At 40.1% G+C, this 13,809-nt stretch overlaps 1 protein-coding gene across 2 annotated transcripts in view; it reads left to right on the top strand.

The window, feature by feature from the left end:
* Positions 1–13,809, top strand: part of LOC147335857 (phospholipid-transporting ATPase ABCA1) — a 187,524-nt gene that overhangs the window by 57,109 nt on the left and 116,606 nt on the right. Inside the window, exons 15-21 of one of the 2 annotated variants that reach the window (XM_086282904.1) lie at positions 4,791–5,013; positions 5,672–5,893; positions 8,897–9,101; positions 9,371–9,487; positions 10,025–10,196; positions 12,814–12,945; positions 13,565–13,704. In XM_086282904.1, the coding sequence (XP_086139030.1) occupies positions 4,791–5,013; positions 5,672–5,893; positions 8,897–9,101; positions 9,371–9,487; positions 10,025–10,196; positions 12,814–12,945; positions 13,565–13,704 (1,211 nt within the window). Of the gene's footprint in view, positions 1–987; positions 1,211–4,790; positions 5,014–5,671; positions 5,894–8,896; positions 9,102–9,370; positions 9,488–10,024; positions 10,197–12,813; positions 12,946–13,564; positions 13,705–13,809 lie in introns of both variants that reach the window. The other variant, XM_086282910.1, reaches the window with a different exon arrangement.

Raw genomic sequence — 13,809 nt, 5'->3', positions numbered from 1 at the left:
AGCCTCTTGAAACTCTGTGTCAACCAATCCTTTCCTGCAGCGTTCCAGACCTCGTTTGAAAAGTGATCCATCCCGCGAGGGCAAGCGAGCATCCACAAAAAGCAAGCGTGTCTCTCTCTCTCTGTCGTTCAGGCTCTCGTGTAGCAGAGCTTCCTTCACGGTTTAAACGCTTATTTTTATTAAGTGTCCAGAACTTTTACACAAGTTTGTGAAATGTCGTCATAGAAAAAAAAGGGAAATAAACACAGGTTTAAGAAAACAATTAGCAGCTGTTTGAAAATTGAACAACAGCACTTATGCAGAGCTAACTAGCAAATAAGTGAAGTACTTGTTTGAGGTAAGTGTTCGAACTTGGCAAGTCTTAAAAATAACTTGTCAGGACTCGCAGGAGATATTTATTCTAAAGCAGCTCCGTGCTCTCAAACACAGCACGTTCACTTTGTGCTTCATCCGTTCATCTGTGCTCAGTGCTGCTTTGCTTGCATTACACCCTCAATATTTATGGAATGCAAACACAAGCGGTGTGTAGAGTTTATACTTTGTCAGAATGTATTTGATATCTCTCCTTCACTGTCTAATAAAGCAAAGGAAGCACTTTGTTATATTGGCAGTGGGGAAGATATTGACATGGCATTTTGGTGGCATTATAGAGCCGGTTTAATATCCCCTTATTGTGTTGTAACAGCATCAAATCATACATCATCTCTGGCATGAGGTGAAGCACTAAATGCCCAATTGAGCTGATGCACCAAGTTTATAAAAGGTTAGCTCGGCGTAAAAATGAAAACACCTCAAAGGTATTGAGCCAGGCTGTAACAGAAGTTAAAATTTGAAAAAATGTAGGTGGAGAATAAATAAAACAAAATGTATATGATGTAAAAAAGCATCTGGACATCATTTCGTGCATGGAGAATGAGTAATTGTGAAGAATGTCCTCTTGTAGCGTAGTAGTTCTGATGTTCTTTGCTCGTTCTCTCCTGTACCCAGCTTCATTCGGAGTATTGGAAGCATTCTCCCCATGTTCCTGATACTGGCCTTCATGTACACCGTGTGCATGACCATCAAGGGTTTGGTGCTGGAGAAGGAACTCCGGCTCAAGGAAGTACTGCGCGCTGTTGGTGTGCAAAACGGCGCTCTTTGGTTTTCAGTGCTCACGGAGAACATTGTTCTGCTAGTCGTTCCCTGTGCGCTCATAAGTGTCATGGTTAAGGTCAGTAGAAAGGAGTCGCTCGGTGAAAAGCAGCCAAACACAAAGCATACGATGTAAGGATGTATGATACATTAAAACACTATAAATTCACAGTGCTGCTACGTCAGACCAAGAAAAAATACACATCCAGTAAATTTACTGTCCTTGGTCACAAGTTGTTCGGGTCACGACATTGTTTATGCTTTGTGTTTTGCTAAGCCCGCCGTTGTTAATCAGAATGAATTGCCGTGCACAGAATCAAATCACGACGGATGATTCTTGGATGATTAGGCCTCTCCTGCTAATGAAATCAGCACGCAACACAATCCTGCAAGATGTATTTAAAATTCAAGATGTAATCACGACCTGCTTTTAATCTGAGAAGTGCATTTTTATCATTCAGTAGCCAAGAAAATGGATATTTACTCTTTTTTTGCCACTTGGATGTTGCACGCTAATTTTACATGACATTTAATTTTAACTGTAAGGGGAGGGTGAGGGTAGTACCTGACATATACTTGATGCACCAGTGTGGACCTCAGTATTCTTTGCAGCCCTGTATCTGGACAGCTAAGACAAATTAGAACAAGTAATACTAAAAGCTGGCCTAAACAAAACTGCATTCCTCAGATAGAATTTGAAAGAACAGCAGAGATAGCGCCGCTTTATATAGTTTAATTATTTAACAGTATTTACATTTGCTGTATCTGATATTCTGCCAGCCATCTAATACATTTGTAATGTACACTGGGTCAATAAAATGAAAACAACAGTACAATCGAGTAGTGCACCCTCTGCACTGCAGAGCTCCTGGTGTATAATGAATTGTAAGTTTAATCATCAGGTAGGTGTAACATCACGTCATAAACAAAAGAAGATGCTATTATTCCCAAAGAGGGTAAAGAAGCAATAGGCATGCACGATTATGTCTTTCTTTGTTAGCAAGTATCTAAATATGAGAAATGAAAATAGTTGTTTGACTCCACATCTATTGATCTGGTTGCTTATCAGCGTGAGCCATCCACAGCTTGAAAAAATCAATTAAGAAATAACAAGAAATCAGCGTTATCATAAAAAAGGAGGCCGTTCACGCCTTTGATGGCGCACAATGGCAGCAGCGCCGTTGTTGGTCTCCTTTAGCTAGAGCGTGTTCTTCAACAGCCCCTTGTTTTGTAGGCGTAGTTAATGAAATAAAAAAGGATGGTTATTTAAGATTGGCCTAATCAATTTTTGCAGTTTAATTGGAAAATGTGGCTGGTAAATAAAAAGTGATATTTGAACAGCTGGATGAAATGTAATTTCCCATCAGCCTAATGTGTTTGCAAGCCATCAACAATTTGTAAACATTAATAACAATAAATTGAGTTAGTCGAGTGCCTTGGAGGAGCAACTGCACGCGGGATGTGTATTCAGATCACGGGCCCATTCTAAATGATAATTTCACAGCCATTTTCAGCACATTAATAATAATAGCAAATCAAATGGTAATTATCATAAGGCTGTATCTGGATTAGGTGTGACAACAACCGGTTTTGTCATCTGCACCTGAGTCCTCTGTCATTTTACACTTGTTTCCTCTTTCATTACGGAGGAAGTAATGCGTTTACCGTTTGGCATCCAGATGGATGTATTTACACACTTGGTTCTTATCTGAAATCAGCTGAATCAAGTTGTTTATTTGATGAGATTTTGGGCTACTAAAACTAACACCGATCAGCGCGAATCAATACGCATTTACTCTCCCGAGCAGTGTATTGTTCTTGTTCCCATAACACGAAATCACCTTGCAAAATGTTTTGATGTGTTTGCGCTCGGTCATTAAAACCGGATTAATTTGTTGTGCAGAAGAGCTGAAAAAAAGAGAGCAAACGACAACGTCAGAGACCACCTTCACAGTCGGAAAGGCCACTGATATCTGATTAATAACTCGGGCACACACAACAAAATAAATAAAAAGTAAAACTACTTGTTAAAGTGCGAGTGGTGAAACACGACTCTTAAATGTTTTAAAAGTACTTTTATTTCATTCTCTGTTATGTAGTTCCCTTGTTGATTAGCAATCTAAATACAAAACCTGTGTTAAAAACATACAGAGCTTTTATATGATAAACTAGCAATTAACATGAAAAACATCCAAACGTATACATTACTGCTACAAAAAAGGATTTTAGGATTTTATTACATACTCAATGAAAATTGTAATTGCAGCATTTTTACTTACATCTCGCAATGTTCAATTTTTCACTTTAACGTGTTTTTTTTTCAGCTTCTGGAGTAAAAAATGTAACAAATGTATTTCATCTACAAAAATAAGTACTTGGTGTGAAAAGGACTGCCTTTAGCTGTTGTTTTAGCCCCTTTCAGGTCATTGTTTTGGTTTTATTCCCCTGCAGTTTGCTTCATGCAATCGTTTATAACTGCAAGCAGCTGCATTCAGCAAAAAGAAGAATAAAACCCTGTATTCTTAAATTCTAGCACCAACACCGATTTAGTGTTTGAATGTTGGTTTTACATTCATTGTTCAATTTTTAATTACCCAGTGTTGACTAAAAAGTTAGATGTATAGACTTAAAAGTTGAGATTGTCCACAGACTGCATATAATAAGGAACGTAGCCGCCCCACAGTCACCCACTGGTTTATTGACTGTATTTCTGAAGCCTCTTTTTAAAGATTTTGACCATCACCACCTTGTTTTTTTTGACACGCAAGCAGTCCTGTGTTGCCAAAACATCCAATCGCAAAGCGTACCCTGCTCTGTCCTTTGTTTTACCCTAAATATCACCATCATTTATAAGACTATATATAAGACTTTAAACTTATTTAAAAAACATTGAGAGTTTTCAGTAAGGTCATAAATGAGCTCTATAGGATTTTCTCATAGACCTAGATAATTTGTAGCATACAGTTTGTAGTATTGTCAGTGTCGTTGTTTCCACTGCCGCCCAGCTGGATAAGTGATGCTAATTAAACTCAGAAAGAAAAAAAAATCCACCCAACAAGCCAAAAAAGCCATCTAGTTTCCCTTCTTCATCTAGTTGAGTCATGTCTGGCAAAAGGCCACGTGTGACCTCTTCACTGGAAAAGGGAAATGACAAGAGCTTGTAATGGAAATCTTCAAGGGACCGTTATTACACGCAGTATGAGGAGCAGTACATTCAATCCAAGCTTCAAAGAATAAATGGGTGAACGCCTGCATGACATTTTTGTCAACGACCCTCGCGTGACCCCGCCCTTCCACACATCTCACAACTTATCACTTTCCAGCGCTGACCTTTCTATATCAGCCACTTCTTAGAATTTGACTTGCGCAGTGACTAGATTGACTTTTTCTTATTTAGAAATTATTTTTTTTACACTTTAAGGACATTTTTCTTGCACACAATGAGCAAAACATAAAAATAGTTGCCTGATTTGTGTATATATAGTGTATGATGTGAATGGAAAATTGATTATTCAAAGAATTAATGCTATTACGTAGAAGTCACAAAGTATGCAGATTTAAGAAAATGGAAAAAAAGTGCGATATTATCGCCAGTTACTGTGCAGATTTAACACCAGATTTAAGTATCTGGGCTGGGCTGGCTTCTCTCCACCTTTCAGGTTCCTCCGTTCGCTGGGAAGCTCCCTCCCCTTATACATGACTTTAGCCTGGATCTACTCTGTCGCCATGATCATTAAGGGTATCGTTGCAGAGAAAGAAGCCAGGCTTAAGGAGACAATGAGGATCATGGGCTTGAGAAGCGACATCTATTGGCTGAGCTGGGCAGTTTCCAGTGTGCTGCTGCTGGCTGTCAGCTCTCTCCTCCTTACCCTTATACTCAAGGTGATTCCACAATGATTAAACAATGATTCACTGAGGAGGACCCACAACTACTTTTAGAGAGTTTTTATTTATTTATTTTTTGCTTATCAAGAACTCCTGAAGGTTCATGATAAATTGTTAATCAGGAGTGAAACCTAAGCACTAAAAGAAGATAATTTTACTGTGATGCTAACACAAGTTCATTTAGGCCGTCTAAATGTAGAAGCTCTACAATGAACAATCGTACAACTCCCTCAAACGGCGTCCTCTGTAAAGATGTGAATCGTAATTGCATTCGTTACAATAGCACCATTATCCCAAGAGTTCAAGTGGCTCTTTGAATTAAATTTTGACGAAGAAATCAGCATCACTGCTCACTGAGGGAGTCTGGTTCATTTGCGAGGAGCTCTCTAAAACTAGACAAGGGTCCTCCTTCAAAGTGGCAGAGTGAAAGAGTGACATGTTTAGGGATTTTTTAGATTATGTTATACAATATACAGTCAGCTGAGAAAATATCCCAGAGGATCGTCAAACAGCTTTCACTCTGAATCCTCCTGCTTGCTTGATTCTGCAATGATAACCTCCTGGATTCTCCACCTGTTTGTTATTGGATATCAAATTACATGTTTACTTTCCTCTGTTATTTTCCCCCCACTCCCACTCAATTCTTTTCACACAGTACGGCAAAATCCTCCAATACAGCGACCCCTCAGTGATCTTTGTCTTCTTCCTGGTGTTCTGCGTGGCCACCATCTCTCAGTGCTTCTTCATTAGCGTCTTCTTCTCTAAGGCCAACTTAGCAGCGGCGTGCGGTGGCCTCATCTACTTTGTCCTCTACCTGCCGCACGTCCTCTGCTACGCCTGGAGGGACGTGATGGGTTTCGGGGCCAAGGTTGCTGTGGTAAGACCGTCTTTAGCTGACACAGTTTTTAATATCTCCCCCTGCTGTTATTATACATGAGGGCTGACTGTACTCTGAGTTATATTCCCAGGTTGTGTTTTCTCGCCACTATAATCACACCGTGTCAGTCAGAGTTGCTTGTTTTTAAAAGAAATCTCGTTCTTATGCCTTTTAAATCCAAAAAGAAATAACTTTGACTTCACTGGTGCAGCTTGTTATGAAAGGAAGCTTTTTTCGTCTCCCGATAATAAGGTGCGAGCCTTCAAGATGAATTAAAGGGTCCAGTGACATTAAAATTACTACAAATTGTATTTATTGTCCATAATGTGACAATGAATTGTTTGCTGCTTGTTGAGGCTGACATATTTCGCACAATACTAAAGATTTCTTTATAAAACAAACAAAAAAACGGGCATGCTCAAGTGACAGAAACATGAGACGTTTACCTGAAAGAAGAGACGAGGAAGTTGTTGATTTTTCTCCCATCCTCAGAGGGATAAAGATAAATTGTGTACCATTGCTCAACTTTCAGTGTAGCCTTTCTGCGTGACCTTTATGGTAGCGCTGGTATCATTTGTCCTCGAGCTGTCTTTTGCAGACAAAGGCACGCAATATCTTGAATCTTCATTGCAGCGTGTGCAAGTGCGTCTTCACAGAATTTTAATCAGGCCCGCCTTTTCTTTCATGTCACTTCGAGCGATGCGGTACCAGCCGTGGGTGGCCGGTCTTGTGTATCGTAGTTATCAATTTTTTGACATGGCGGCAATCAATAATATCTTACGCTGGGAGCTGATAGAAGTCACCCCTGCTTTTATCTTCAGAAACTGTTTGCTCACCTTGTTTTTGCGCAAACAAGCTGTTCCAGCACGTCGACCCGAAATTGCCTGTCTTTGAGTAGATCCTTTAAAACAAAGTAATTTTGTTGGGGGGTTTTTTGAAAGAAAACTTTTCCTTCAGTTTCTTTTCACAGAATGCATGCAGGCGAGGTAGGTATTTTACATATAAAGCACAGCAAACCTTATTTAATCTCTACACAAAGTGCCATTGCTTGGTTCTCCCCTGGCGCTGAGATTTTTCTCCCCTGCTCCAAGTAGATGGATAGCCCTCTAGCCCTCTAATTAGCATGAGCAATGTTCCTCTGACCAAACCGCTATCCAGTTCATCCCGGCACTTTATCAGAGATGTGTGTGTATATTGTGTGTGTGTGCAGGTTCTCTCTTTCTCCCAGGTCGGATGAAACTACCTCGTGCAAGGGCATGCAAATTCTCCCCCACGTTGTCCTTGATAATGAAGTCCTTAATCGTAATCGAATTTCAAAAGATCACCTGAATTCATATGAAGAGTTTTTGATTGGAGCTGTGTGGCAAAGGAGAGCCGGAGGCAGTGTATCAAGAAGAGGGCCACTATAGTACAGGGTGCAGTCTGCTGTATCCTCTCTTACCTCCGTTTTTTTTTAAAGAGGTAGAAACAAGAGAGGGCCCACAAGTTCTTTCATGTTCTGGAAATCTGCAGATCTTTTCAATTAATCATCCTGTCCTGGAAAATCTTCCTGTGGAATGAATCGGTAAATTCACCTATACAACCAGGTCTACAGTGGTGCGGTGAATCTTCAGATTTTCAGCATATTGTTAAGTATTCTTTGGGCCTCCTCTGGGGCTGCAGCTGAGGGTTATTTTTATTATCAGGCTTAGTTTTGCATTTGTGAAGTAGCCGGCAGCATTGAGGCGGACGGGGAATGAGTGGAAAGAGAAATGCCACGCAACAAAAGCACCCAGCTGTGTGCTGTGCGCCTTAAGCAGCTATCAGAGTATCCTGCTGATCTCCAATTCATTCGCTGTCCATCACTTTACAGGTGGACAAACTTTGTGCGCAGCCATTTTCATGAATTGTGCTCGTGCAGTTTTTAAAGGAAGTGCATCTGTGTCTGCTGTACTTGTGGAGGGTGGCTTACGAAAAGACTTCGAAAGAGTGACCTTGCAACAGTGGGTTTTTGTTGTCTGCAGCCGACTGAATGATGGCTGAATCTGCCGTTTGACACGTGTTCAATAGAACGGGCTTCTTTTGTCTGCCTCCCAACTCGTGCCCTTTCCCCAAAGCCAAAGGAGTGGCTCCTGTCATTTCGTCAGCCATTCATAGAGAGGTCAAGGATAGGTGCCGACTAGCCCTCCTGTCAGCGCTCATCTACTGACTGATGGGCGGATGGTGACTAGAGGACATCACAGAAAGTTGCCCAGCAGTGGTCGCAGCCAGACTAGCGGTTTGGCATCAGCGCAGAGCTTTTCAGATTGTCTGCCTGGTAGTGTAACATCAGGTTTATCGTCTCCATGATGATTCGCCTCTAAAGCCTCAGCAAACACTTCTGCCGGAGTATAAATGCTGCGAGCAAATGAGGCGTGATCAAACAGCTGGCAGGCAACATGGCAATGCAGAGTGAGAGGCCATGGCAGATGATGTCGTCCGGGCAAAGCATCATTTGCAGTTTCCTATTGTGGGAAAGATCCAACATATCTTTGTTTGTCACAGACTCGTTTTAGTGTCCATCCTGTCTAAAGTTAGTCCTGAGATATGCAAACAAAGGTTAGCATTTTCCCTTTTTTTCAAGTTTAATAAGTTGTACATGTAACCCTTCCTCTGGTTTTCCCCCCCGACAGGGCTCGAGTGCTGTGAGGATACTGTATCCTAAGAATGAGTACTGACACTTTAAAAATCATGGAATCATGCCGAAGATGTATCACTGCCTCTTTTTTAAATCTATTTTCTGAACGTGTGGTGTCTAAGCATTTTGTATGTAATGTCAGTATTTGTGTTGGGCTGAGAGTTAAGACGATGAGAGGCTAGCTGCCCTCGTTTAAGTCTTTACACAACGCTAATAACTAGCAGCTAGCTTGCTCTTCTCTACACACCATTTAGTTATTTTTAGTTAGTTTGAACTTTCTGTAATCTCTTGAGAAAACAAAATAAGCAAACTATTAATGATTTCAATGGCATATCCTTCATTCCCAGAGTTTATTGTCATGTGTGGCATTTGGATACGGCTGCGAGAACTTTTCTAAATTTGAGGAGCAAGGCGTCGGTATTCAGTGGCACAACATCGCCAAGAGTCCAGAAGATGGGGGACGCTACACCTTCATCACATCTATCATCATGATGCTTATTGATGCTGTTTTATACTGGGTGCTCATTTGGTACATTGAAAATGTCTTTCCAGGTATATTTTTGTCTTTGTTGAATGATTTTGTTGATGCTTTTTTTTTAAACATTTTTTTGGTTCGTGTTGTTGTCGTTGTTGTGTAAAAATACAATGATGCGCTCAAATATCCAGGGGCATAGACTTTATGCTTTCCTCAGAGACTGTAGTTTAAAGAGCTCAGGATTTGTGCCAGGCTGTCAGGAGGAAACCTACATTGTAAAGTACCATATTCCCTTAAGCCAGGCCAATATTAAAATGTGAATAATGATCTCGGAAACTGATCCCAGGTCAATATGGAATCCCTAAGCCATGGTACTTCCCTTTTACTGCATCTTATTGGCGTGGAACGGCACCCGTGATTGATGATAAGCCCAGTTTGCTGACAGACTCCAACGTACACAACGGTAAACCCGACCTTCATATCTCACCTTTGCGGTGTGATGTATGTGACATGTCAAGTTTTTATGTGCAGCGTTTGTGACATTCTCACAAGTTTGTTCATGTGCTGGTTAGTTGGTTTAGAGACTCAAACATTAGTGGCTTACTTGTCATGTACGGCAACAACAGAGTTTCACTATGTTAGTCTTAAGTTAGCAATTTGCTAAAAAACTAACAAAACACAATTTCCAGTTAGCATGGAGGCTACTTTGGTTTGGTTGTTGTGTTCTGAACATTGTGGTTTCATCTTCCTGTTTTACTATATGGATTGTAAGTTTATTTGACACATAACATTGAGTTTATATTTTGTGTTTGCAAATGAAATCACCTTAATGATCAGTTAAATGTTTTATTTCAGCATTTATGATCTGTTAATGCTGCTGATTTAATGTGCCTTTTAAACACATTTATTAATATTAGAGATTCCATTTCGCCTGCTTTTTTGCTTTTGTGTTTCATAAGTGTGTGTGTGTGTTTATACTGGTTTGCATTTCTGTCTGAAGAGCATATGGAGAAACCGCCACCTAATATGACAGCAGGCGTGTCAATCCAGAATCTTGTCAAAATCTACAAGACTGGAAAGAAGCTCGCCGTGGACGGACTGAGCGTGGACTTCTACGAGAACCAGATCACATCGTTTCTTGGCCACAATGGAGCTGGAAAAACAACCACAATGTGAGCTGAATGATGTAACTCTGACATGTTTCACTGTTTGGCTCAGTGTTCATTTCACTTCACGAGCTTCAGCTGATCTATAGTGTACACAATGCCGACTGTACTCCAGCCACATCATTTAAGTGGTCTCTGCTTTCGAAGAGTGGCCTCCTCTGTGAGGGCGTTTGTCACAGAGACTCAGCTGTTGTGTTGATAGTGGGAGCGATCTAATTGCTGTTTAAAAAATAGCAAAAAAAAGGTTGGAAGGGGTTTAGGACGACAGGAAATAAATGAAAGCCACTCGGCCAGAAAGTATGAGCGACAGAGAGAGCAAGTGATGCAAGACTAAGGGGCTAGAGGGAAGACATCCGTGCAGAGCGACTGGAACGAAACATAACAGATCACAATAAGAGAAAGGACAGTGGAAGGACTCTGTCGCACACATAAGAGCTTGCTGAGGCTTTTGCAGAGCACAGTAGCCATCAGTGACATGCAGTATTACAGTACAGTTAATAAAACACAAAAACATTTCCAAGCTGTTCATAGTTTTAACTTTTAATTTAATATTTCTGCATTTTTCTTAGTGTTAAATAGTCTGACGCAGTATTTTTTTTCAACAGTTTTTGATATACTTTATTTGATTATACTTTAGGGAAATAAAATTAGAACATCCTTAATAAATAGGACCTATTGAGTAGAATGCTATATATTTATAACACATGTCTGTTTGCTCATGAACTCCTCCTACCCTATCAGGACTAGAGCAGCCTAATTTTGCACATGTGCCTCTATATGGTAAATGGCCTGTATTTGTATAGCGCTCTTACTAGTCCCTAAGGACCCCAAAGCGCTTTACACAACCAGTCATCCACCCATTCACACACAGGTGATGGCAAGCTACATTGTAATGAAATAATGTCATCATGTTGTCTACCCTGGAGCTAAGATGACCAATTTTTAGTACTGAACCACCAATAACACCATGAAAGCTTTATAATCTATTTAATGAGAGTAACATCTAATTTATATCTGCAATTAGATGACTACAATGGCATTTACTGTACAGTGGTACAGCAGGATGTGAGCACTGCAGAGACCCACACATGGGGATATATTTACACAATCAGTTTCATATTTATCATTTAGTTATTTATTTTTTTGGTTTTTCCCAGTGTGATTAAGTAAATCAGTCCAGCGACGCCATGAACAGACCAAACAGTTCTGTAGCATGGGAATGTGCCGGTAACTCAAATGTTAAAATGGCCCAAATGTTACAGCAGATGTAAACATGTCTACAGCATGACTTATAGAGTAGTTTGTTCCACTTTGTGACAACTGGACAAGTGGTGACTCAGATGCTTAAATGATTATATTGCTTATAGTTAGCATTACCAATGCTCAACACTGAATGGGTGCCAAACTAATCAAATCCAAATCACCTGAAACTGGACCTCTCAACCATGTTTGTGGTGTGTAGGCCTTTATGTTTATGTTAGTTTACCAGTCCCACGTGCAGCTCTACTGTATGATAGGCATTTTGTCCAGTATAGGGTAGTTGCAAGGCAATGCAATGGCATGATAATATATCATATGTTTCATAACATTCAGGTTTCCTGTATAAATACTAGATGTTATTGTCATATTAATAAAATGAAACACAGGTATTCAGAAGATTCATAAGAAGTAAAATTAGATTAGAAAAGTTGTGTAGAAAACACAATTTCCATCCTCGTGTGGAGCCCTCTGTCCTATTGCTGATTTTTTAAAACTGTTTTACAAAGTGGCAAAAAGTATTTAGACTTTTTACTGAAGTAAAAGTTATAATGCTACTTATGTAGCGTATATGCTAACTATATTTAAAATGACTAATGTAAATGCACCCATCATGTGGAATTAAGCGTTTTAGAATCATATACATGATGTTATTGGATCAGAATTATTGATCCATTGATGGGTGTGTCACTTTAATGTTGCAGCTGTTCATGATTTTATTCTATAATTACTGCTTGGTAGCTTCAGCTATAATGATGCAATAAATCTGCATTATAATAAGTAACTAAAGCTTTCAAAAATTAGTAAATGGTATGAAGTTCTATAATTGAATTAAAAATATAGAGGGGTAAAAGCAGAAAGCTGCCTAACATAGAAAAGCTTAAAGTACAAGTACTTGAGACCTCATTAAACATGCCTGAGTAAATGCAATCAGCTGCATTTCTGCTAAGCTCTCAGTAGAGGGCGTTGGGGATTTCAAGATTAACAGAACTCTAGACCAGGGGGCCAATCATATTTCATAGGGGTTGGTGCCACCCAATGCCCCCCTTCTGGACACACCCCTGACAGACATATTTTGAGTATTATAGTAAAATACTTCAAACTGACAGCCTCTCCAGTCATTATGTGCTCAACTTTGATGGGGCAGTCTATGGATACACCTTGGCAACCATGTTTGCGAGCATTAGGTATTTTTGAGGCTACAGACCAATGGGCAACATCATGTTAGTTAAACGTATCTTTAGTCTGTGTTTCCCGCAGAGAGCTTTAATTTTCGTGCACTGGAAGCTCAATAACTCTGTTTATTAAGCAAAGATAATGTTAACAGCAACCAAAATGGATCACTTTTGTTCTTTTTTCTCTGTAGGTCTATTCTGACTGGACTGTTTCCACCTACATCGGGAACGGCTCTCATCAATGGCTACGACATTCGCACTGACATGGACAGTATCCGGACGTACTTGGGAATGTGTCCGCAGCATAATGTCTTATTCAATGAGTGAGTGACTTTAGCAGAGAGCTGTGCATTCACGTCCTGTGCTGGCCGTTGGTTTAATCGTGTTTCAACTGTATGAAAATTAAAAATGTATTACACCGCAGATCGATCACATAACAAGAGTTTGCCTTATGTTCCCCATCAACACTTCCCTTTCCTTTTCCTTTTAAAATGTAAAATGACCTTCCCTTCCTTGGCCCAGCCAGAAGTCTCCTAATGACATCATTCCCGACCATTATTCTATTTTTCTGTTTAACTTTTGATTCATCCTTTTCTTCTCTCTCACTCCACAAACTGATTACGTGAAACTAGACGCAAGCCTTACATCATAATTATGGCTGAGCACCTGCAAATTACTTTCATTAATATTAATTCCAGAGAGTGAAAGCATCTATATTAGGGTTAAAATATTCATGCAAACACAGAGGAAGGCATTACGACCTATCACAGCCTCACCTGTGAAGCAGCCACGAAACATTGATGCATGTAAGACTTTATTACGTAAGACTTTGTTTTAGTTCACGGACGTTTAATTAGGAAAATGTCTCGAAAAATACATTAATACTCCATATCGCCAGGCGTCAGTTTAGCAGGCGTTGTGATGTCATGTCCACCTTTCCAGGCTGACAGTGGAAGAGCACATTTACTTCTACGCCCGGCTCAAAGGACGCAGTCGCCAAGAGGTTAAAACTGAGATGGATCAGATGATTAAGGACGTCGGTTTGCCACACAAACGGAAAGAACTTGCCAAGAACCTGTCGGGTGAGTCTGTATGTTAATGTATGTTGCTGTATCCTATTGTGCGCACATGTCAATTTAGCCGTTGACGTGTCCTCCGTGCATTAGTTTCCCCTGGGAAGGAATATT

Source organism: Aulonocara sp. 'chitande type north' Nkhata Bay, linkage group LG3 (genome assembly GCF_057382095.1).
Source record: "Aulonocara sp. 'chitande type north' Nkhata Bay isolate Kocher_YH1m ecotype deep benthic linkage group LG3, A_spYH_male_GT1.1, whole genome shotgun sequence".
NCBI lineage: Eukaryota > Metazoa > Chordata > Actinopteri > Cichliformes > Cichlidae > Aulonocara > Aulonocara sp. 'chitande type north' Nkhata Bay.
Note: the sequence above shows the minus strand (reverse complement) of the source record. Positions and strands in the feature narration are given on the sequence as shown.